At 36.5% G+C, this 24956-nt stretch overlaps 1 protein-coding gene across 10 annotated transcripts in view; it reads left to right on the top strand.

The window, feature by feature from the left end:
• The window catches only part of LOC104883506 (uncharacterized), a 65248-nt gene that overhangs the window by 10743 nt on the left and 29549 nt on the right, over nucleotides 1-24956 (top strand). For 8 of the 10 annotated variants that reach the window (XM_048641386.2, XM_048641396.2, XM_048641391.2 and 5 more), the window contains exons 7-25: nucleotides 3495-3679; nucleotides 4225-4388; nucleotides 4474-4538; nucleotides 4654-5358; nucleotides 6138-6433; nucleotides 9769-9866; nucleotides 9958-10143; nucleotides 10607-10787; nucleotides 10865-11053; nucleotides 11155-11198; nucleotides 18921-18977; nucleotides 19089-19185; nucleotides 19277-19449; nucleotides 19534-19747; nucleotides 19909-20034; nucleotides 20123-20212; nucleotides 21211-21327; nucleotides 21532-21612; nucleotides 21732-21839. In XM_048641386.2, the coding sequence (XP_048497343.1) occupies nucleotides 3495-3679; nucleotides 4225-4388; nucleotides 4474-4538; nucleotides 4654-5358; nucleotides 6138-6433; nucleotides 9769-9866; nucleotides 9958-10143; nucleotides 10607-10787; nucleotides 10865-11053; nucleotides 11155-11198; nucleotides 18921-18977; nucleotides 19089-19185; nucleotides 19277-19449; nucleotides 19534-19747; nucleotides 19909-20034; nucleotides 20123-20212; nucleotides 21211-21327; nucleotides 21532-21612; nucleotides 21732-21839 (3176 nt within the window). Of the gene's footprint in view, nucleotides 1-387; nucleotides 482-3494; nucleotides 3680-4224; nucleotides 4389-4473; nucleotides 4539-4653; nucleotides 5359-6137; nucleotides 6434-9768; nucleotides 9867-9957; nucleotides 10144-10606; nucleotides 10788-10864; nucleotides 11054-11154; nucleotides 11199-18920; nucleotides 18978-19088; nucleotides 19186-19276; nucleotides 19450-19533; nucleotides 19748-19908; nucleotides 20035-20122; nucleotides 20213-21210; nucleotides 21328-21531; nucleotides 21613-21731; nucleotides 21840-24956 lie in introns of those variants that run through there. The other 2 variants (XM_048641402.2, XM_048641387.2) reach the window with 2 other exon arrangements.

The following is a 24956-nucleotide window of genomic DNA, read 5'->3' as shown; positions in this document are numbered from 1 at the left end:
CTTTCCTTACTTAAAATTTTTTTGCTCGTTTTATATTTTGTTCATTTTAAGAATTTCTTGCTCATTTTGTGAAATTTTTTAGTCATTTTATGTTCCCGTTTTCTGTTTTCGGTGTAAGAAATGGTTTTACGTGATCCGTTTCCCCCGTCTTTCTCAATATATATATTTGATCATTTATCAGAAAGTACCTTATTAAAACATATTATTTATGCAAACCACCTTATAATGTTGCAAGAAAATACCTTTTCAAAGCAAAAAAGTTGTAATAATACTACCATTTGGTTGGATTTCGACTGCTGAGTACCTTTAATTTAGTGCTTCTTTTCCCTTTAGTTTAACTGAAATTTGCTAACAACCATAATTTAATACATTTATCTAAGGAGATCAAAATTTTGGGTGAAAATGGATGTAAAAGGAAGGGAAAAAATAGAGAAAAGGGCCACACCTTTTAAGGTTTTCAACCGTCGAAATCCAGTCAAAGGTAGCTTCGTACAATATTTTTGTTTTTAAAAAGTAGTTCCATACAATTTTTTTCTACAAGTTTGTGAAAACATACACCTTTGTTTCTTTTTAATTGCTACATTTCTATTTTGGGAAGTAAATCTACCAACTTTCACTGATCATTTTGATCTTTTTATAAGTAAAAATATAGTCATGTGTTGTCATATATAGATCTATAGTATCAAATTTTTATAATTTTTACTTACAAGGAATAAGAGATATATATAGTCTATACAAATATATTAAAAGACATTCCTATCAAAGCAACGATGGCACATGACACTCTCCAATATATGTGCCATGTGACCGCTGGCGGATCTTGACCAACAATCTTACACGTCCGAGTAGGCAAATTAAAAGCTTAACTATAAAATTAAAATGATGAATAAAAACACTAACAAAAGCACATCAAAGTTTAGATATATTATTACCATTGGTTACAAAAAACTTCTAGCTAATGTAATTGTTCTAAATCCTTACCCTTTAATTTTTAAGCAGCTTTATCCATTTATTTGTTTGACCAATATCAAATCTTCAAGCTTTTGAAAGAGTAGTTTACAAGTAAGTGGGTAGATTTCTTAGAAATTGAAGGAATAGTTCATTATTATTATTAGTAACTAAATCGATTATGAAATTGTTTTCTTAAGTCACGACAAAAAGAAATGTTACATCTATTGTTTATGATTGTTAGGAATAATTTGAGAAAATAAAGTTATCATTAAGTTTAGCAACTTAGAAAAACAAGAAGATACTAACAATAAATAAAAGATTTTGCAAATAAGGAAAATGATAAGCCAAAGGTATAGGGAAAATAGAAAAATAAAAAAAGAAGAAATACTTACATCAAATAGAAAAGATTTCTCAAAAATTAGAAACATAATAAGTTTTGATTATGTTTAGCAACTTAAAAAAACAAGAAGATACTAACAATAAATAAAAGATTTTGCAAAATAAGGAAAATGATAAGCCAAAGATATAAGGAAATTCTTCATGTGGGTGTCTCACATTTTTGTGAGATTGCACAAAATTTGTACAGATTTTATGGTTTGAGTCCACGTATTTGAGAATTTGATAAAGGTTATTTGTAATTTCCATAGTTTGGCAAAACACATCAAAAACGTTCATCTCAACAAGAAAGTGGAGCTCATATTTGGACGCGATTGTTGCCATCGAAGAGAGAAATGGAGTTCATTATGTTACTCTTCTTGAGTGAGAAAATAGGAGAAGAGGAGAGAGAAAGAAGAGATGGAAGATGAATATGAAGATTAGGAGGAGAAAGAAAGCAATGGAGGTGTGGGGAGAGAAAACAATGGAGGTGGGAAAAGAGAGAAATCTTGGAGCTTTAGATAGTCTCTAATGGAGGATGGTGGGAGGAGAGAAAAAAATTGGGGAGAAAGAGAGAAAAAACTAAAGGTGTTAGAGTTATGTTAGCTATAAGGGTATTTTGAGCGCAAAAAGTCAAAGTTCAAGGGTATATGAGGAATTTTCTAAATGTGAGGCAATTTGAGAATTACGTCAAACCTCATGGGTACTTGTTGAAATTTCCCTAAAATTAATTATGAAATTTATGAATAATAATATATTTGATATTGTAACTGACTCGGGGCGTCTCACGGGCCAAAATACTAGTTAGGTGTTAAAAAACATTTTGAAAAGCATGCTAAACTATGCAACAATTAAAAGAAAAGAAACAGAGGGAGTATTATATATATGTTTTGGATTCGCAAGAGAACTATCCATATATGAGAAAATGAGAAAACTTTGTTATAATCTTTTTTAACCAATATGTAATCCATTTTGGTTAAATTATAACATTTTTTGCTTTGCGGGGCCAATCTTCTAAAAGGATTACATTTTCTTGAAAAAAAGATTGTCAATGTAATATCTAAAAAATGGATTACATTTTCACCAAAATGGATTAGAACTCCACTGCTCATATGTTGCATATAAGACGTGTTCAAAGAAAATGAGAACACTTTGTTATAGTCCTTTTTTTACTGATATGTAATCCATTTTGGCTAAATTATAACATTTTTTTTCTTTGCGGGGCCAATCTTATAAAAGGATTACATTTTCATGCAAAAAGATTGTCATGTTATATCTAAAAAATGGATTACATTTTCACTAAAATGGATTAGCACTCCACTGTTCTTACATTCTCATATAAGATGTGTTCTCATGTGAACTTTATATATATACATATATATATATAGAGGCAAGATCACATGAGAATGCTCCTTACTTGAGAAATGAGAATGAATCTCAACCACACGATTGGTTTAGAGTTACAACACTTATACATTAGAGTTATATCCCTCTAAAAATTTTTGAATTAAAAAAAATGTTTTTTTTTTGAATTTTTTTTTTCAAATATTTTGTTTTTGGAGTTACATCACTTTTTCATTAGAGTTACATCACTTATTCATAAGAGTTATAGCGTGTAAAATTCATTCTCATTTGTCATATAAGTATGCATTCTCATATGAACTCACTATATATATGTTGGCAAGATCACATGAGAAAACATATTACTTGAGAAATGCGAAGGACTTAAGACTTAAGAAGCACTACACTTCCTCATTAGAGTCACTAATACTTATTCATTAGAGTCACTAATACAGCAACCCACCCCTAAGAAAATTAATCTATCAATTTATATAATTTTTAAAAGTTGGAGGCACAACACTTCTTCATTAAAGTCACATTGAGGTCGGAGTCACATCACATCTTCATTAGTGTCACAAAAGTTTTCACTTTGAGTTACAACATTTTTCTTAAAAAGGTTGGAGTTACATCACTTATTCATTAGAGTCACAACTTTTCTCATTTTTCATGTAAAAATGCATTCTCATGTGAACTTAACTCTCTTTCTCTCTCTCTCTCTCTCTCTATATATATATATATATATATATCTCAAGACCGAAACATTTCTTTCATTACATATGCTTGCATGAGTTGTTTTTCTGTTAATCTGGGTGTTGGTAAATTCGCAGTTGAGAATGAATTCTGGAAGCACGGATACGCCAAAGGTTCAACAAATTTCCGAGAGAGAGCTGTACCGGGCACTCTACCATCTGGTATTCAAGTTGACATAACTACGAGACACCTGAATTTAGCATCTTCTTTGGATGCTGCTGGAAATTTCCATACGCCGGCAAATGCTGATAGGCTTTCTCAGGTGATTTTTCACCTCTGGCTACTTAACAGGAGTATGTCTTTGGCGTTGTCCGATCCATGTTTCTGTTGGGCACGTTTAGGTTTCCTTAATGAGCTCCTAGTAAACTGTGCAGCAGTATGAGCTGACTCTCCCTGCCAAGTTGTTACAATATTTGTTGTACCTCTGGTCCCCTGGTTCCGCATCTCTATATAAATATAGCATATTGATGTGAAAAGCGTTTGAGAGTTAATCTATTACTTTGCTTCAGCAGTACGCTGAATGATGATTTTTCCCATTGTGTCTCTGCCTTAAAGGGGAAGGTGGGTTGTCTAGAATTTTTTTTTGAGAACGGAAATGGAATAGGAAAATAGTTTCTGTTCAGGCCTTTTATCATCCTTAGCCGTCTTTTGTTTTACAATTCCTTTTGACCAAACTACTGTTCTCTAAGTTGGGTTTTTCACACCATTTTACTGTCTTTAAGCCGTCTTTTACGTGTTAAGTGTCTCACTTGTAGCCTTATGAAATTTCACTGATTATGATATTGTTTGGCTGTGTTTTTCCCTCAGGTTGGTAATTCCAGCAATCTCTGTGAAGGGGGATTACCTGGAAGTTCAGTCTTTAGAGATTCAGGAAAGTATCAAACAGTTTCGGCTTCCTCAACAAGCATGCCTTTCAAAGAGCATCATTTGAAACAGCTCAGAGCCCAATGTTTGGTCTTCTTAGCATTCAGGTGTGTATTGTAGTTATCTAGCAAGACTTATGCTAAGAATGTCAGAAAAGCTGGTTATTTGTTTGACAAGTTTTATTTTGCATAGAAATGGTTTGTCCCCAAAAAGACTCCATCTTGAGATTGCGCTTGGGAACATCTTATCTAAAGAAGGTACTTTGCCCAATTTTTTTTTTTCCAGAATCACTTGTATCCGAAATATTTTTTTTTGGGCAAAAATTATGTACTTTGTTCTCTAGATAGTGCTAATTCACTTTTCTGATGCTAGTAGGATCCAACAGCAGTGTAGATGGAACTCAAAATGAGCTAATTAAAGATCAGGGAAGACAACAATGTTCTTTTGAGTCAAGCAGTATGTCTGAAGTCGCTTTGCCTGTAGGAAACCGTGCTGATGTGAAGAGTGATGTTTCTGCCCCTGCTGATGTCAGAGAGGCTGATCTGCTCACAAAGGAAGCTGAGAATATAAAACCAGTGGTGGTAAAACCTTGCTCGTTGGCTAACCTTTCACACATTGATGAAGAAAAGAAACACCTTCCTCCTGACAATGAGATTCTGGAGGATGATAGAGAGAGTCAGGAAACAGCCAACTCATCTGCACTTGTAGCAGATTCATTGCATCCTGATACTTCAGGAATGAGGAGTCCAGCCACCCATATTAATGAAGAAATCTTGCATCCTGATACTTGTGTTATTGGTGTGAACAAGCAGTTGAAGCCAGATATGATAAGGTGGACAAGAGTTAATCATAATGACCCTTCTCGGGGGCCATTGCATGCCTCGGTTCAACATGAATTAGGAAGTTGTAACGGGAACGTTTCAAATTTGTCTCAACGTGACAGCAATATTCAGAATCAACAGCGTGCTGATAGTCAATTGTCCGCATCTTGGAAGTCAATTCAAGGCATGGACAAAGAATATAACAGGGCAAGACCAGCAAATGATGCTAATATGTTGCTCAGAAATGCCTTGCTTGGTGAGTGGAATACCTGGCTGGAGATGCTTGGATGAATAGGCTACGATGTAGCTGAAAACTATAAATAGTATGGGGTATATTGCCAATTGTAAAATGAAAAAAAGTCCATCTTAATTATTTGAGTTGCATTGATAGCATCATGTGGTTTATTACACGATTTTTGAAAATAAAGGAAATAGTCATGCCTGGAGGGGGAGGGGTAGTACGGTATCCGACCTATCAGGTACGTAGTATAAAAATGTCAAAAAAGACCAATAGAAAATAGAAGACAATTGGTCGTACTTCCTCTTGTTTTTTTTTTTTTGCTATTCTCCATTTTGAGTTTTGACACTATTCAAAAAGTCCACTTTGACCTTCTTGTATAATTTATATGTTGGGAAATATATTGTCATATTTTTTCTTGATATAATTTTTTTAGAATGTTAGCTTTTTATAATTTTTTACTTATACATAGTTCAAGATATTTAATGCTAAGAGTTGTGTGCTGGCAAATGTTTTAAAGTAGAAATGGTAGAACAAAGGCGGTATAAAAAGATTTATGGCCTAGGTGAAAGACGTAGAAAAAAAATAAGAAACTAAAAACTGGGAACAATATATTTGAGAAGCATATGCAAAATAGGCTTGACTATGTGCAGAAGATTGGCCTGCGTTGTCTATTTTCCTCCGTGACTGCTGAGGAGTTCTAGTCCATATCATATTGCATATATTCTAGATTCGAACTGTCTCAATGTAATCTCTAGCCAAAAGAATGCTTCTCATCATCTAATTTTTATGTGCAGATGGTAATGGTGGTCTAGAAATCCAAACAAGATCTATCTCAGATGGATTTAAAGTAGTTCCTGATTCAAATTACATGCATAAGGATTATAACGCACTTGCTCCTACGGATAAAGTCTCCGAGCCTGAAGCAGAAGAAAAGTCGGTGTCTGCCAACATGCCCCCTTCTCCAAAATGTACGCTGTCTGAAAAGTGGATTATGGCTCACCAGAAAAAAAAACTTGCTGTTGAACAGAAATGGGTGCAAAAGCTGCAGAAAGCAGATAACAAAATTGCCACCTGTTTTAATGAGCTGAAGGTTTACACTTTCCTGTTGATTCTTGCATAGTTGTATTTGTGTTTATATCATATATGTGTCTGACTGCTTTTCTGTCCTTGTTTAGTGTATAGTTGAAACTTAACCCTTTATTTGTTGGATTATAACAGATTGAACTAAAATGACCTGGTAAATTGTGTTAACTTCTTATTTTCATTGTTAAGTAGCATATCTGATTAAAGGTCGGGTTAATTGTGAACAAATATTTTGTTTCAATGGACAAGCTTCTCTAGAGGTAGAGGCCCTGTCGTAATATCAATGCTTTATCCATATCCCCACTTGTTGACTGTCCCCTCTAGATCATTCTTCATATAATAAGGATTTGTGCCTCATTGTTTAAATTTTATTATTTATTTTCCATTGCAAAATTCAAAATTATCAGATTCTGGGGTTATTTAAGCTGGTTGCTTTATTTCTCCATCAAAGTTTACCTTACATTTTTCGACTCTCTTTGAGTAAAAGTCGTAGTGTTGCATTAGCATGGTGCTGAATCCCTCAAATAGGTGTATATCATTATATCAGGCTTTATAATGCTGGATTCGGCTTCTTCAAGTATCAACCACTTTTAGCTGATTGATTTTTCTTTTAGGAGTTATATATTTTATCAGATTATTTCATTTTGGGATTTATGTTAGTCAAACAAGCCTATTTACAGGCTATCATACCTTGTGTGAATGATAAAATTTAGTTTCCCTTCTGAAAGTTTACCTTGGTATATGCTTTTTTTCTTACAAGGAAGTTAATGAACATAAAACATATCTCAGTGAGTGAACCTATTACAATTCCAATATTTTTTATTCGATTATGTAGTCAATGCTACAAAATCTCATAGTAATCCCTTAGGATTCTCTAATCAAGTAGAAGTAGTTAAAATTCTATGTTGGGACTTGAGCGCCTTAAAGGTATTTGAATAATATTAAATCCTTTTGGTACGTCCATGATCTTGTATAACACAAAAAGAAAAGTGGATTTAAATCTTGTTTAAAAAATATTAGTCAACTTGTATCATGACCAATCTTTCCCAAGTTCCAGTGAGATACGGAAAGGTGTTTGTTATGCAAGGAGAAGCGTTGAGAATTTGATTGTCAGCCAAGCTAGTGTCTTGATTAAATTGCTATGACTATGGGGGATGCCAGGTTTTCAAGAGGAACTCTTAACTCTTGGAGTAAGGCTCCGTTCTTTTGGACTAAACTGGGTTGAATTGAATTGAACTGAAGTTGATATGTCTGGGAACAGAATTTATCTGAATTGAAATGAAATATAACTGTGAGAGGAAACCAATTGAACTGAATTTTCCCATAATTCCATAAATAGCTGTTTCTATTGGCTTTCTATTATATTGCTTTGACTTTATTTAAAACATTAGTTCTGGATGGGTATTGTGGCCTAGTTGCTACAGTATTTATGCCTGCATAAATACTTCAGAAGTGTTTGGATCTGCATAGCTTTGATCCACTATATTTTATACAGAGTATAGATCTGTACTGGTGGTTATTGATCAATAGCTAAGGCCCAAGAAATCCTACTTTCCTTACATGATGAAACCTACGTGAGCTGTATGTGAATGTTATTGATCATAATGTTGTCTCAGGATTTTGGTGTACTTGGCAGTTTGTGTGGTTTTTAACAAGCTATTGATTTCTATAACATGAACATCTGTGGCAGCAAGCCAGCAACACAGAAAACACCTGGCCATATAATTCACGTGCATGTATGGTGCAAATTTTTTGGTTCATCAGTATTTTGGTGCAGTGATTCTATTTATTGTGTGGCACTTGTAGCAGCTGCGAGGTTAATTGGGAGTCAGTTTTGAATTAATTTGTTAGTTAATGTCTTTGATTTGCTAGGAACAAAGTCTGGCCTGCCTAGGTGCATGATTATGTCTTTAGATGAGAACCTCTCTTTGATGATTATTTGTTCCATTGCATTGAAGATCTGCAAATTCCGTGTTATATGCTCCATAGATGTATGACTTGTCTTTGTTTATTTTATTTTTAGTTCCAGGATTTTATTTTCTGTTGTTTAGTCTTGCTTAGATTTCGTGTGTCATTGATTATACTTCCCTCCATTTCTTTTTACTTGCAACGATTTGACTTTTGCACTAATCACAAAGTCTACGTAGTTTATCTCTGGTGTTTTATTGTTAAAGAAAAACATATTCATGTGGGATCTTGTTAGATTCGTCTCAATGTATATTTTCCAAAAATCTAGATTTGATTATTTTTAAATAACTGTACTTAAAGATATTAATGGTTGTAGTTATGCATTGGCAAGCGTGATAGTCAAACAGTTGCAAGTAAAAAGAAATAGAGGAAGTATTTGTGTTAGATTCATGATTTCAACTACTGAAGTTTAACCCATGCTTTGGGAGCAAAGTTGTTACAAGCTATGTTACTTGAACTCTTCGTCTCGTCTTTTTTATGACAATTTTCAAGGATTTTGGCCCAAAATCAAGTGTTGAGTTTTTCATACCCATGTCTGAGTGTAGAGGATCCGACAAGACTACTAGAGGAAAAATGAAGATTGAAGAGTCTAGTAACATATGTTACAAGTCCTATTGTTGATTAGAGTGGAATGGCATGAGAATGAGAATCCGATGGGTATGGATTGGCAATCCATTAATTTTTCTTCGGTTGTTTGTTCACTCGAATTATGGGCTTGGAACCCATTACAAAAAGGAGGGAGGTATGAAACTTAAATCCATTGGGGATGCGTGTGTGGGTGGATATGAGATTTAGGGGGTTATGTGGGGGACAAGAAACCCGTCGATGGAGGTCGGTACCCAAGTTACCTGAACCAAACAACTTTTTAAAATTTTTATTGTATCATATTCATTCCCTTCTGTTCCATTTAAACGTTAAACCAAAATCACTTTGTGAGTCTGAAGCTGATCCTCAAGCTGGACCTTAGAATTCATATACAGAGTGAAGATAGTTGACATCTTTATTACTTGTTTTATACACAACCAAAGGATGCTGATTTTGCAAGGAACCCAAATCAGGCTTGCACTCTCATAACATATCAGGAGGATAAGAAAGGAATACAAAGTTTGTTAGAAAGAGTGAGGAAGAAGTAAAGGAAATTAGTACAATTAGGAGGAAATAACTCTAAAGAGGATAATTCAAAATAATGAGATATGCTGTAATAGGCTGGGCGAGGTACCCACCTCCTGAATGCTGGAGTTAATTTATCGTTCCTTTATCGTTCTTAATTTTCCTTTATCAGTTCCTTTATCGTTCTTAATTTTCCTTTATCTTTCTCTTTGAAATCCGTGTTCATACCAATTTCTTCTGTTGTCTTCTCTGTGTGATATGCAGGAAACAGTGAGCTCATCTGGAGATATATCTGCCAAAACAAGGAGTGTGATTGAGTTGAAAAAGCTTCAGTTATTGGAGCTTCAGCGTTGCCTTCGAAGGTGATATTGTTTCTGTAGGACATGTGTGTCCTCTGCTGTAATCTTCTTTTTTCTCTACTAATCTGAGATATCTATGAATTCTTTTCTGCAGAAATATTCTGAGTGATTTCTTTAAGCCCATTCAAACTGACATGGATCGGTTGAAGTCGATCAAGAAACACCGTGTCGGTAGGAGGTTGAAGCATGTTGAAAAATTTGAGCAGAAGATGAAGGAGGAACGCCAGAAGAGGATACGTGAGAGGCAGAAGGAGTTCTTCAGTGAAGTAGAAGTTCACAAGTGTGTTTAGTACCTGAGCTTTGAACTAGACGTTTTATGTTTGATTACAGTGAGAAGTATTTAATAAACTGCATATATCTTACGTGAGAACCGAGGAGAACTGATAGTGATAACACTTCTCCATAGAGTCACACCTAACACCCCTCCCCCCCCCCCCCCCCCAAAAAAAAAATGCTCTTTTATTTTTTTTGAAAGGTTGGAGTCGTAACGATGTTTCATTAGTGTCACATTAAGGTTGGAGTCACATCACATCTTCATTAGAGTCGGAGAAGTTTCATTCAGGGTGACAGCAAAATTCTTTTTGAAGGTCGGAGTCGAATCACTTGTTCATTGGTGTCACGACTTACTCATTTCTCACGTCAAAATGCATTCTCACATGAACTTATCTCTCTTTCTCTCTCTGTGTATATATATTGTTTTGAAAGATTATTTACACTGTATGTGTGGCCTGAACTGCATTCAGGGAAAAACTGGAAGATGTGTTTAAATATAAAAGAGAACGCTGCAAGGGTTTTAATCGATATGTGAAGGAGTTTCACAAAAGAAAAGAGCGGATACACAGGGAAAAAATTGACAGAATTCAGCGTGAGAAAATCAACTTACTGAAAATCAATGATGTGGAGGGTTACTTGCGGATGGTTCAGGTATTAATGAAGGAACTTAATTGTTGCCTTTTCTGGCTTTCAGTATTGTGCTGACATTCAATTTGAACAATGCTTAGGATGCCAAATCCGATAGAGTCAAGCAACTTCTGAAAGAGACAGAGAAGTATCTCCAGAAGCTTGGATCAAAGCTTAAGGAGGCAAAGGCTGCTGCTCGACAATTTGAGATGGAAGAAAACAGGATTGCCACTATTGATGAGAGTAGTGACATTTTCACAGAGACAGAGGATGAAAGTGATCAGGCAAAGGCAAGTAGTAAGGAAGGATTTTTCCTGGTGCTCTTTCCTTTTTGTTGGGGGGGGGGGGGCAAAACTCTTTTATCTCATACCATGGAAATTTCATTTTGCAGCATTACAAGGAAAGCAATGAGAAGTATTACTTGATTGCTCATAGGTATGATCGCATGTCTTTTGCTATTAGATGATTAGATCCTACCAGATCTAATTATAATTTCTAATGTTCAGGCTTTATTTTGTCGTATAGGATTCCTTGAACCAAATTCTTATCCTTACTTTAATAGAAGCTGTTCGGAGGTCCCAAATTATACTTATTTTCTTTTTTTAAAAAATGTTTTCTATCTTATTTGTTACTTCCTTTGTTTCAAATTAATTGGCACGGTTTGGCTTTTTCACTATTCACACACTTTTATTTGACCGTGTTTTGTTATTTTACCATAAGGAAAAATATAATCATTTGAGGTCTTGTTAGATTCGTCTCGACATATATTTTCAAAATATCAACTTTTTTAATCTTATAGGGAATTAGAGTTATTAATGGATAAAATTATGCATCGGCAAACTGTACGGAGAAGTGTGTCAAGTATATCGAAATAGGGTAAGTATTATTTATTTGGATTATGGGGTAATATTAAAGAGAACTAATGCTGGGGAAATATCTGAATAGGGATCCTTACACAACAATGTTAGTTGTATCCCCTACACTATGAGAAGCTTATGACGACCCATTTTTTTTTTTTGACATGTTTCGAGTTACCAATAGTATAGAAGGGGGGTAACCGGGTAAGTAACGCTAGTGACATAGTACAATACTTATTTGGCTTTCTTACGTGAGAAGGGGTTGGAGTAGGGAATTAGGGATAGATGCGGACTTAGTAGGGGAATTGCAAACCACCTAGGTTTGTGGAAAATGGAGATAGCCTAAACCCTAGGTATGCAGCGTGAAATTTTGAGTGCCTTTCAAGGGGTAAGCTCCTTAATGAATCTTAGATGTGCTAGTTGTGTGATTAATTCCCTCAATTGCTCCTCCTTAACTGTGTGTGTCGTCCCACCGACATCTCATTATATATGCTGTGAAAATGCCAATAATCGATGTCTTGCTGTTGTTGTTGTGCTTATCAAGGGGTGTAGTTATATAATATTATGTGACCTACACAATTTTATTTTTGTAAAACTATCGTCACCAATCAGTTTTCAGGAAAAACTAATGAACCAAAAAATAAAGAGATTTGGATTCGGGGTGAATACCCTTAATTTAATGACAATATATTGCTATGCACTCATAAGGTTAATTGATTGCAACCTGAAAAAAGACAATAGTGTTAAATTGGTTTTTTAATATTAAAGATCTAATTTTTATATGACCACTTTAATTAAATAATCAAATATCAAGGTACCTAATGATAAGAAACACCTTCCAAAGGATTGGATGATGATTTTAAACTTAGGGAGAACAGAACACTCACTTTGCCAAGAAAACACTCGAAACAAGGATAGATGCCAAAACTCAAGAACACATCAGAGATAAGACTCACTCAATCTCCCCTAGGCTTATCACTCTGGATTCTTTCATTTCCATGTAAAGATCATTTCCTTCACGAGAACGTTCACCTACTCCGCCAAATACGGATACTCCCCCATGAGCTTTTGCAATTTTGTTGTAAGAGTCACTCAAAGTAATAAGGATTAGCTAATACTTTGAGACAAACTCAAAGTAAAAACTATAAACACAAAGGTTTTCTTATATGGGAAATAAGAGCAGCAAAGGCAGCTTGAATCACACCCACACAACCCTAGAAAAGCTGTCTAAACAAATCAGTTTCAAGGAGCATGAAAAGCTCCTTGATTCACGCCCCCTCATTAAGCTCATTCAATGAGCTGTTACAAGGAGTTACAACCAGCAAGTAAGGAGCTTAAATATCTCCTAATTACATGCCTAAGATAGCAAAGCACACACCTAATCATCAAGCAAAACACACGCCTAATCATGAGATACTTTATGAATAATCTCATGGTTTATTACAACTCAAAAATAACAATAAAAGCAAATAGAAGCTAAATAGAAACCCAAATAGAATCTGGGCTCTTTTTGATGCACACCACTTCATGTTGGACCTTTGATCAACCCATGAGATGCAACATTGGATTTCGGCCTTAGAACTTGTCCAAATTAAGTGTTTAACCACTTTTTTCGTAAGTTCAGAAAGTGAACTTCTTGATACATCCCTAAATGACTAAATTCGGTGTTGATCTCACCAAATTATTGACGTTTAGAATGCAAGTGTCAAAACTGTATAATTGAAACCAAAGGGTTTATTTGTTGCTCTTGCACTTGCTTCACCTAATCTGGTTGTCCAAGTTATTTGATTTTTTATTTAGGTATTGGTTAACAATCATATATAATGTGGAAAATGTAGCACTCGAAGTATGAAAAATAATATACATGAAAAAGAAATCGAAATATGAGAGAAGATAATGTGCAAATATTTACAATCCATCTGGATCATTTATTTGCATGGATCTTGGATTCATTTAGAATAAGCCTTGAATAATACTATGTTGTGTCGAAAATATTGTTTGAAAGTTTGATTGTTTTTGATGTTTTTACTTCTTCATATTGTGTATAGTAACTGGTGTGGTTTTGACTTTTTATTAAATCTAGATTATGTGTGATTTGCTATGATTTTTATAAAGAATATTGATGATGCATGATGATTAGAAGAGGCATGAGAACTGGCGCTAAGAAGATTAGGATGAGTTTCGTGTGGGTCGATTGCGGCGAATGGATGATGGGTTAATATATATATATATGTGTGCGTGTGTATATATATTTATATGTGTGTGTGTGTGTCTATATATATGTGTGTGTGTGTGTGTGTGTGTGTGTGTGTGTGTATGTATGTATGTATGTATGTATGTATGTATGTATGTATGTATGTATGTATGTATGTATATATATATGTGGATAAATGTAACTGAAAGTAACAATGTTTCTAAAAGATTATTATTGAAAAGATTTTAGATTTGGTATTTTAGATTAAGATGGATGTTTTGAAAATACTTTAGATAAAGATGAATTTTTATAAAAGATTGTTTTGAAAACATAATTAATAAAACTAATTAATATAATTATTAACTCTATTAATTAAAATGGCTAGTAAAAGGGTTTTAGAATATAGGTTTTCATAAAACTATTTATTTTGATAAGGGTATCCGAACACGAGCTTTTATAAAAGTAGTTATGAAAACGTTTTCGAAGATGGGTTTCGAAAATTGGTTGGAAATATGGCTTGGGCTTGAAAATTATGTGTCTACAAGGGGCAATATCCTTAATGAGCCTTAATGGGTAGTTAATTGGGGGTTTTGAGTAATGTCCGTAATTACCCTTTAATGAGGCTCGCGGGCTAGTTGGTAATGGGTTTTTAGTAAAGGGAAAATGGGTTTTTAGTAAAGGGAATGAGGCTTAAGGGCAACTAGAAAGGGGTTTTAGTAAAGGGTAAGGGAGTTAAGCGCCTAATTCTCGTTTACGCTTGACTCACACTTTTCGGTCCCGTTTCACCCTTTTGTGTAATCCCATTTGACTTCATTATATAAAATATCAAAGTATTCCCTCCGTCTATTTGTATGTGTTTGCTGTGTACAAGAATTTGTAGGTGTTTATCCTTCACACACTTCACCATTCAGAGATCCTTTGTCATTGCTTGACTCTCATTCTAGCTATTATGTAAGCATCATTTTCACCGTTTCTCAAGTGTAAGCTATTCTGTAAGCTATTGGGTGCTGATTTTAAAGCAGCACCACTTTGAGAGGCGTCAGTTTCCACCACAAACTGAAAATCCGGCATAGTAATGGAGCACTCACCATAGCTTGCTTCCACAACTCAAAGGCCCTGCCGATTCCTCTCCTAATTAAGCTATCTTTTTTAAGCTGTGCCGGGAGTGGAAGAGCATTTTCTGGACAAGTTAGTTAAGAACTTCCGGTTGTAGCCGATGATCCTAAGAAGCCACGAAGCTCTCTCAAATTTTTTGGAGGTGGCCAATCTAACCTGGTTGGACCTTCTCCATGTCCATTGCCACACCCTTTGGCGAAATGATGTGGCCTAAATTAGCCACCCTCTCCTTCCTAATCTCGCACTTGTCACCATTGGCATACAACACCTGACGTACCAAGGTCTCCTAAATAATAGATAGATGATCCCGGTGGGAGTATTCATCCTTGCTATATATGAGAATATCATCGAAAAAGACAAACACAAATTCGTAAATAAGTTTGAAACCTCGTTCATAAGTGATTGGGAAGTGGCTGGAGTGTTGGTGAGCCCAAAGGGCAAAACGAGGAACTCGTAGTGCTCCTCATGGGTATGAAAGGCGGTTTTGGAGACATCTTCGTCCTTGACTCGACTTTGATGATACTCGGACTTTTAAGTTGAAGATTCGAGAACCATGCAACTCATCAAGTAGCTCGTCGATGACGTGAATTAGATACTTGTTAGGCACCATCATTGGGTTTGCGTACCCGATAGTCGACGCAAAACCTCCACGACCTATCTTTCTTCTTTACAAGGAAAGTCGATCGGAAAAAGGACTTATGGAGAGGCATATGATCACAACCTTCAACATATCGTCCGTCAACCTCTCTATCTCATATTTTTGACCTTGTGGGTAGCGATTAGGCGGGACCAACATCTGATCATGCCCTTGTTTGACACATTGGAGTGCTCTGTCTCTTCGCGGCGCTAGAGCCATAGGAAGGTGGAAGACTGATAACTCTTTATGGTTAGCTTGCAAAAATGGGAGTGGTGACACTTGCTCTTCTTTTCACTTTTTTCACATTTCTCCATCATGTGATTCAACTCCACCCACAAACCTCATCCTTTTGCAGGGCCTGGAACGTGGTTTTCAAAGAGATTTTGGAGCGGGCCAGGGAGGGGTCCCATTTGAGCTCCCCACCTTTTACCCAATTGTGAACTTTATCCTCCTATCTTCCACTCACATGGCCAGATCCATCGCATGGTCCACATCTCTAGGGTTTTGGACAATTAATTCTGTTCTCACATCTTCCCTTGGCCCATTTAGGAAAGTTCCCAAGGCTATATGCTCTGGTACGTCTTTTAGTGGTGTCGCCAACTCAATAAAGGCCCTCATGTACTCTTCATACCGTGCTCGTTTGCCTAACCCCCAACCATTGCCCGTGGAGTCTCCCTGCAGTGGACGACCGAAATCGCCTCAATATCGGCTCTTAAGCTCCTCCCACCTATGAATAGGGCGGCGACGATGCTCCCGTTGATACCAAAGGAGGGCGTTGCTGTCCATCCCGACCACCGCCATCTCGAGCATCTCTTCCTTCGAGACATTGTAGAATAAGAAATACCGCTCGGCCCTAAGAACCCACCCATTCGGGTTGGTTCCCTATGCATGTCAAGCTTGCTGTACTTCCAATTTTCGCTACTATAGCCACCCCTGTCAAGGTTATGGCTTCCACGAAATCCTCCCCCTTGGTCCAGAATCCTGAGATCCTAGGGTGGTCAACTCTTCCAAAACCATTCCGGTCACTCATCTCATCATGTTCTTCCGTAACTCGAGATCCCGGAGGTAGCCTCTCTCTAATTGCTTCGATCAAAGCTCTCACCTCCTCATGGAATTGGATTTGGCTTGACTGAACCCTATCTACCAATGTGTCGTGATTGTCTCGGCTTCGGTTAATCCTTCCGTCAAGTCTCATTCAAAGGTTGGTAATAAGTTCCTTGAGAGTTTGGTGGATATGGTTTCCTGCATCCTTCCCTCAGTCTCCCGAATTGCCGCGACCACTTCCTCCGCGATGGTGCTAGGATTTCGGCTATTTGTTCCTCTAACTGGTCTACTCTTTGAGTGTCCGTGGGTGCCATGCTTCACTTTGCTCTTACACGATTGTAATAGAACCCCGTCGCCGGTTTTTCGTGTGACCTCCCACACTCCTTAATTACTATTAGAAGAATACTTTTCTGGATAATCTCCTTAATTCTCTATCATTCTATTTATACTACTGCACTTGTACTATTCTTTCTCTCGGAGTGTTCTCCGCTCTTTCCTTAATGATTGTGCCAAATTCTCTGTTACCCGGACTCGGCAAATTTTACCATATACCGGTGTCGGTACGACACGACACCGACACCGGTACGAAATACGTGTTGGATTCGGCAAAGTTTCCTCGGACACGGCGACTCTAAACCCTAGATTCTCAAACCCTAGAGTTCGAAGAGGAAAAAAAAGAGAGAGAAGAAGAGGAGAAAAGAAAAAGGCGATAACTCACCCTGACTCAGCGACCGGAGCTTCAAACTCGCCACCGGAGGTTCAAACTCGCCGGTATGTTTACTGCTGTATCCTTTCTTCACTTTTCTCTTTTTCTCTCTCTTCGAACTTCTTGCCTCACCTAGTCACCTTCGCTTTGTTTTTCTTTTCCTTTTCCTTTATGAGTCCACATGACTCTTTTTCTTTTCTTTTTCTTTCTCTCCTTCTGTTCTGTTTTCACGTGACATTTCTTCTTTTTCTTTTCTTTTTTCTTTTTATTTTTCTTTCTCTCTTTTCAATTCCTTCATGTGTTCTGTTTTTTTTAAAATCACTTTTGTTCTTCTTAGCCTATGGCTAGGTTGTTATTCTTTTTGGTTTTAAACAAATACCTTAATTTTATTAGTATATTACAAATAGACAATTATAAAATCTGAATTACCTGATTAATTATTGAATTTTATATTATAGAATATTAATTTTGCCATACCCGTACCCGTGTCCAAAATCCGGACAGAGTCCCCGTGTCCTGATTTTTTGGAAGTGCCGTACCCGACACTCGGATCCGTACCCAAACTCGACACTCCTAGCCGAGTCCAGGTAACATTGGTGCCAATGATTGCATACCCTCTGTTGTGCCACCTAGCTCTCCTTATAACAGCATCATGTACCTGCTCAGGTGTCCTCCTGCTGACGTGGCGTCTAGAGTAAGTAAATCTCAGAGGTGGCCTTAGTTGGGATGGCTGGCGAGTTGGATCTCTTACAGAAGCCTAGAACCTCAAAGCCCTTGCTTATTTAATACCACACTCACCATTGATGTAGAATGCTGCTTCTGAGCAACTTAGAGATCGTTGTAGACTATGTTTACATCGGGGTGTAAGAAGTGCAGCGCATAGCTATAGAAATATTGTTTCAACTTATGCTTATCGAAGTGACGAAGTCCGAGGCTGTCTATTGCCTATTTACCTATTGCAATCTTTTTATCTTGTATTCGGGTTTGGGACCAAAGTGAATGAAAAAATTAAACTTGCAAGCGAAGGTTTTATTGAAGATAATAATTAAAGAATAACTCAAGTTTTTATTTGATGAGATCTAAAATCCAGTTCATTTGAGCCACATAAAGTACTGATACAGACCTACTTTATCCGAGTAATAACAAAAACAACCTTAACGCCTTATGTGTGTGGATATCGATCTGGGTTTTTAATTCAAGCTGAACCCTTGAATTGCAGATTTTATCGCTATACTTTTATCTCTTTAATGTTTTAGAATTTTAGCTCAAAACTGAATCTAAACCTAAAGTGGATATGTTTCGTCTTAGTTGGAACTGTAAAGGTTGTGCTCTGACAAGATCTCTGAAAAACATATTAGGTTACAGAAACATGGCACTAAGATAATTAAATGTGTTGGGTATGAAAATGCTGATCTTGATGGTGTGATGTAACTTCCCAGAAAAATGTGAATTTTTTTGTATTGTGAGCATTTTAGGGAACACATTGAATAAGAAGGTCAATATCTAGTACAATATGAAGCTATGATAAGCTGATAGTCATGCCCTAAATTGTTATTTTAGTTTTCCCTCCTTTTTGTTTTACCTTGCACTTTAATTTTTGCAGTATCAAGGAGAACATTGCGGAGCAACCAGCTGGACTACGGGGTGGAAAATTGAGAGAGTGAGTAGAGCAGAAGTTGTTATTTGAATTCTTTCTTAGAAATCTATGGTCAGTTCTCTTTTTATCAGCAACAGTACTTTTGCACGGATATGTAATCTCATTTTTTTATAGGTACCAAATGAATGGCCTGCGATGGCTTGTCTCACTTTACAATAATCATTTGAATGGGATACTTGCAGATGAAATGGGTCTTGGGAAAACTGTTCAGGTATGATGTTAATGGTTCACATGATGCAAAGAAGGCTATGGTGCTGGTACTTATGTTTTTTAGCATTTAACAGATCAGAATTATACTGTAGGTGATTTCCTTAATTTGTTACTTGATGGAGACAAAAAATGACAGAGGACCTTTCCTGGTGGTTGTTCCTTCTTCCGTTCTTCCTGGATGGGAACAGGAAATGAGTTTTTGGGCACCTGGCATAAACAAAATTGTTTATGCAGGGCCTCCAGAGGAGCGGCGCAGGCTATTCAAGTAATGCACTTATATTTGAGAGTTGTAATTTCTGACAATCGTACTCTCTTGTGTAACTGCAACTGTTTATTTTTTTTGCTGTAGGGAGAGCATCATCCATCAGAAATTCAATGTCCTTTTGACAACATATGAATATTTGATGAATAAGCATGACAGGCCTAAGCTGAGTAAAATTTTTTGGCATTACGTTATAATTGATGAAGGACATCGAATAAAGAATGCATCATGCAAGCTAAATGCTGATTTGAAGCTTTATCATAGTTCACACAGATTGCTATTAACTGGAACGCCTTTACAGGTTATTCATTAACCTTTTTATTCTACTGCGTTCTTTGTTCACACATTTGATCTGCTGGTTGAGACTCTTCCGAATCCCATATTCCTAATCAATTTCATTGTTTTGTAAATTTCTGTCCTTGCGAAGTCGTGGAGTTGTCAACTAACATTGTTTTTTTGCAGAACAATCTTGAAGAGCTTTGGGCTTTGCTCAATTTTCTATTACCGAACATTTTCAACTCTTCTGAGGATTTCTCTCAGTGGTTCAACAAACCATTTGAAAGTAATGGGGACAATTCTCCAGATGAGGTGGAACTTTAATCAAGCTTCTCCTCTTCGTTTTATATTTAGTGTTTCTCTTCACGTTTTCACATAATTTTGTAATACCCATGACCAGGCCTTGCTATCAGAGGAGGAGAATCTATTGATTATTAATCGTCTTCATCAAGTTCTTCGTCCGTTTGTACTTAGAAGGCTGAAACACAAGGTCCTTTTGATGATTTCAGTTTATTGTTGTTTCATTGATGATCGTTTGTCTTGCCTGGTAAAATGGTGACACCTAAAATTTACTCCCATGTATGTGAGTGCCTGGGATCCTTAAGAATTTTGAACCAACAAGTTAATTATTTATATGCACGCAATCTTTCTGTAGTGCAAAGACTATTTTGATGCATGACAGACCACCTATCACAATTTCAAATGTGTTTCTTCTTTGCTAGTATGTATCACTTATAATTTATCCCTCACCTTGGTCTTTGTGTAGGGGATAGTCTTTGAACGGGCTTTATGAACTTGGTACCGAGAAGGTGTTTAGGAAGCTAGATGGGTGGTGGAAGGTTTTGTTTTGTTGGGGAGTTGGGTGATACTTATTTAAACTCCTTTTATGCCTTTGCACTTCCTCTCACTTTTAAGTTGCCAAGTGCGCGTAGCTAGTTGGCTCGTCGGGATGATGAGCAATATGTGATGGTCTGGAGCAGGTGACTAGACAATACAACTTTTACCGTACACCTGGGTGTACCGTCAGCATGGTGCACCCAAGGCTATTCTCTTGCTCATTGCTCATTTGAACTTTAAAAGAGCAAAATACACACATTATCAAGAGCTTCAATGATCAAGAAGTAGCCTTGGGTGTACCGTGTACCATACACATGGGCATGGTACAACCTGGTGTATAGTGAATGCATTCATGAGAAGAGAGGTTATTTTCTTAGTTATTGCCTGATTTATAGAAGAGGGAGGCTTGGGTTCTGATGATTGGTGTCATCTCCGTAGTTAGATTGGTTTTTGCATTTCCCTTGAGACTTGAGAGCTTGGTTCACTTTAGTATGCACAACTTTTCCGTTAATACCCGTCTTACTTGGATTCTATATATTCTTCATTGCATGAATAACCATCTCCTGCTCATATATGTTATTGGATCCCTTTAGCTATTCCCCAGAATTTAAGAGTAACTAAAGCAGCTTAATCATCATGCTTTTATTGCAGGTTGAGAATGAATTACCTGAGAAAATCGAGAGGCTTGTCAGGTGCGAGGCTTCTGCATACCAAAAGCTCCTGATGAAGAGAGTGGAGGAAAATCTTGGTTCACTTGGAATGACGAAGGTTTCATTATTTTGTATCTTGGTTGCTGTATGTTTGATTTTTACTAGGGAAGCATTCAGATTCAGATCAAATACATATGCTTGTATTTTGGGCTTTCAAAAATTTGAAAACATTAAAAAAGTGCAAGACCAGTTTCACACCGTGCATGTTATAGGCTTCTCACTTCAGCATCTGTCATCTCTCATGCTGATCACTAATTTTCAGGCTCGAACTGTTCACAACTCTGTTATGGAGCTCAGGAATATCTGCAATCATCCATATCTTAGCCAGCTTCATGCAGAAGAGGCATGCCACTTTTCTGCTTATGGGATTTGTCCATTTCTTTTAGGGTGAGGGTTGGAGGATAGGTGCATTTTCCCGAGTCTTTGTCTACTAACTATTTGTGGAAAATTTTATCTATGAAGGTGGATAATTTCATACCTAAACACTTTCTGCCACCAATTATAAGACTATGCGGCAAGCTTGAGATGCTCGATCGATTGCTTCCTAAACTTAAAGCGACTAATCATCGGGTATGGGTTTACTTTCCCTTGCACTTGAAGTAAAGTCTTCTGCATGTTTGCTTGTTTGTTATCCTTGGAGTGTTGTTTATCTAAGTTATGTGGACTCAGGGATACAGATCCAATGTGGCTTTTTATCTGAGTATTTGATTATTGGAAGAAAAGAAATTTAGAATATGGAGACTCTGTTCAATCGATACGGGGAATAAAAAAAATCTGGAATACAAAGGCTTTGTACTCTTGAGTCTGTTCAAAGGAAAGAAGAAGAAATTGAAAATCCTTTTATATTTTACTGGAAGTAAAAATTCGAAGTTTTTCTTTAGGTAGGTAAGTCAAAGGATATGCACTTATCATCACATCGCTCAGATCCAGCAACTTTCAAATATTATGAATGCTTGAAAATCTTTTAAGTGTTAATACCACTTGCACACTTTGCAGAAACTATATGCACTATTCCACTTTACATGGAAAATTGTTTGGAACAAGCTATGGGAACGGGAAAATCCAACTGATAAAAAAATTTACAGTAGCTGTGAATAATGGATGGTTGAATGTTTTCAACATTCTTTCTCCCCAAACTGAAACGTAAAACTAATCAGTCATCTCTTATCTTTCTCCCACAGTTTGTGTGGCCTCTCTCCAGCATTTAAGAAACAAATACCATATATTCTGATAGCAATCTTTTTTGCTTGGGCTGAAGTAAAAACAAAACACTATGTGAAATGAGTACAAAAAAGGTTTTAATTAACTTTGTTGGAGAAGTGCTGAAAGGACACCACGGTGGAAACTTAAACTACAACCAGATTAGGAATAAGATTTTGACAAAAAAGAATGAAAAAACTACGGCATCGGGAACTGCACGGGTTTCATGCTTTGCTAAAATTCGACTTAGCTTAGTGATCAAAACAGAGAGATTGTGGACAGATATTTAGAGATTAAGGGAGAAAGGACTAAGGAGAAAACAAGCAAGATATGACTGAATAAATGTTAATCAAGGTGATTAATCACCCGTTACAATGTTCCCATTCTTTTGAGAGGACTATTTATTAATTACTTTCCATAGTTTTTAACATGCTTCTCTGTGTCTCATTATGTCTCTGTATATAGAGGTTTAACTACCTAGCTTATTTCTCATGCTAACTCAAAAGGATAAGGCCTATAGTACCTTTTCCCGTAATATTAGTTCTTAGTATTAGTAGACCACGCAAAGTTGATCCAAACATGAAGATCTCAACCAATTTGGACCCGAAATGATGCCATGAAACTCAAGCCGAAACCCGAAACGAAATGAAACCAAACCAAATCGAATCGGAACACACGAAATTAACTTGACCTCACGTGCAGTGAATCGAACCGATTTGACTCGAGCCGAATCAACTTGAATTGATTGAACCTAATCCCATCCAAACTAAACCAGTCCGATTTAACCAAACGACCCCATATGTATTATGGAAATTCTTATATTATTGGTTTTGGGTAGATAAGGACAATAGAATGGTATTGAGTAGATAAGGACAATAGCAAAATATTTTGGATTTAAGTTATTTAACTAATACTTCCTCTGTTTAGAAATAGTTGCACCATTTGTATAGTGTTTACTATTCACAACTTAGCACTTTAATTTTCTTTGGTGATTTATATTTTAGGAAAAACATAGTCATATGAGATTTTGTTAGATTCGTCTCAATGTATATTATTTTTAATATCAACTTTTTATAATTTTTACTTATTGACAAATAGAAATTTTTATGTTTGAAATGATGCATTGACAAATGTGAAAAACATGAAATGGCGCAATTATTTCTAAACGAAGGAAGTAACTATTATGAGCTTTTAAGATATGTTTTCGATACTTTCTCCATTTCTAAATACATGCAATATTTCCTACCTACACTCTATCCAATGCACTACTTTGCTCTTTAATATATTTAATTATGTGTAAGTAAAAATTATTAAGAATTGATATTATGAGAGTATACACTGAGATGAATCAAATAATACCACACTTGACTACATTTTTTTTCTTAATACATTGATGAAATTATATAGGATAAGGTTGATAGATGAATAATGACTACTATGCAAATGTCCATATATTTAGAAATGGAAGAAGTATATAATAAGTGTAAGTTTTATAAACCAGAGTAATTGTTTTCGAAACAAATATAAGATTTATTCATGCATTAGACTGCAAAAAAAAAATCTGAATAGGCTCGACCCAAATTTTCACCCGATCCGAAATGACCAAAAATCCTTATTTGATACTCAAACGGACCCGAGCAACCAAAAAATCGTATCAAAAACGAAACCTAAGTGGACCTGAACCAACCCGAAGTACAACAGACCGAAAATGATCTGAAATGATTCCGATTAATATTATATAAGTAGCGTTTTAGAAAACTATTTTTTTGACATCAAACAACTGTCTCATGCATAGATTGCTATGAATCACATAAAACTAGTAATACCTCTTGAATCTTGATGCTTGAATTCAAGAAGCTTTGTGGTTCATGTATGAAGATGAGAATCCCAATTGTCAAGCGTGATTGCTCTACTCACTTCAATCTTAAATTAAATTACGGTTTTTTTACCAAGTCCCTCGAGTTTTCAAAAAATTCACCTGCTACCCTCCATGTTTTCAATATTCACCAGGTACCCCTAATTTTCATAATAATACACTCGAATGCCCTTAATGACTAACGACGGCTAACTCCGCTAATCGCCGTTAGTCATTAACCCAACTTAAGAGATTTCAACCCTAATTTACCACTAATCCTAACCCCAACACTAACCCTTAGCCCTAACCCCAACACTAACCCTTAGCCCTAACCCTAACAATAACCCTAAATCCTAAACCTAGCCCTAACCACCCCTCCCCCAGCCTCCCACCACCCCTGGCCCCATCCCCTACCCTCCCACCACCCATACAACCCCCCTCCCCCCATCCCGCAGTTCCCCCACCCCCGTGCTGCCAGCAGGCGCCCCCCAACCCCTTCCGCTTCCTTTCGACTTTAGGGAAGAAACGCATGATAGGGAAGCAGCGACGGAGCACCGACATGGGTAGGACGGCAGCGTCACGGCGCGAGCCGGCTGGGCTACCGCAGTAACGAAGCAGAGTAGCAAACAGGG

This window comes from Beta vulgaris, chromosome 3 (assembly GCF_026745355.1).
Source record: "Beta vulgaris subsp. vulgaris cultivar EL10 chromosome 3, EL10.2, whole genome shotgun sequence".
Lineage (NCBI taxonomy): Eukaryota > Viridiplantae > Streptophyta > Magnoliopsida > Caryophyllales > Amaranthaceae > Beta > Beta vulgaris.
Note: the sequence above shows the minus strand (reverse complement) of the source record. Positions and strands in the feature narration are given on the sequence as shown.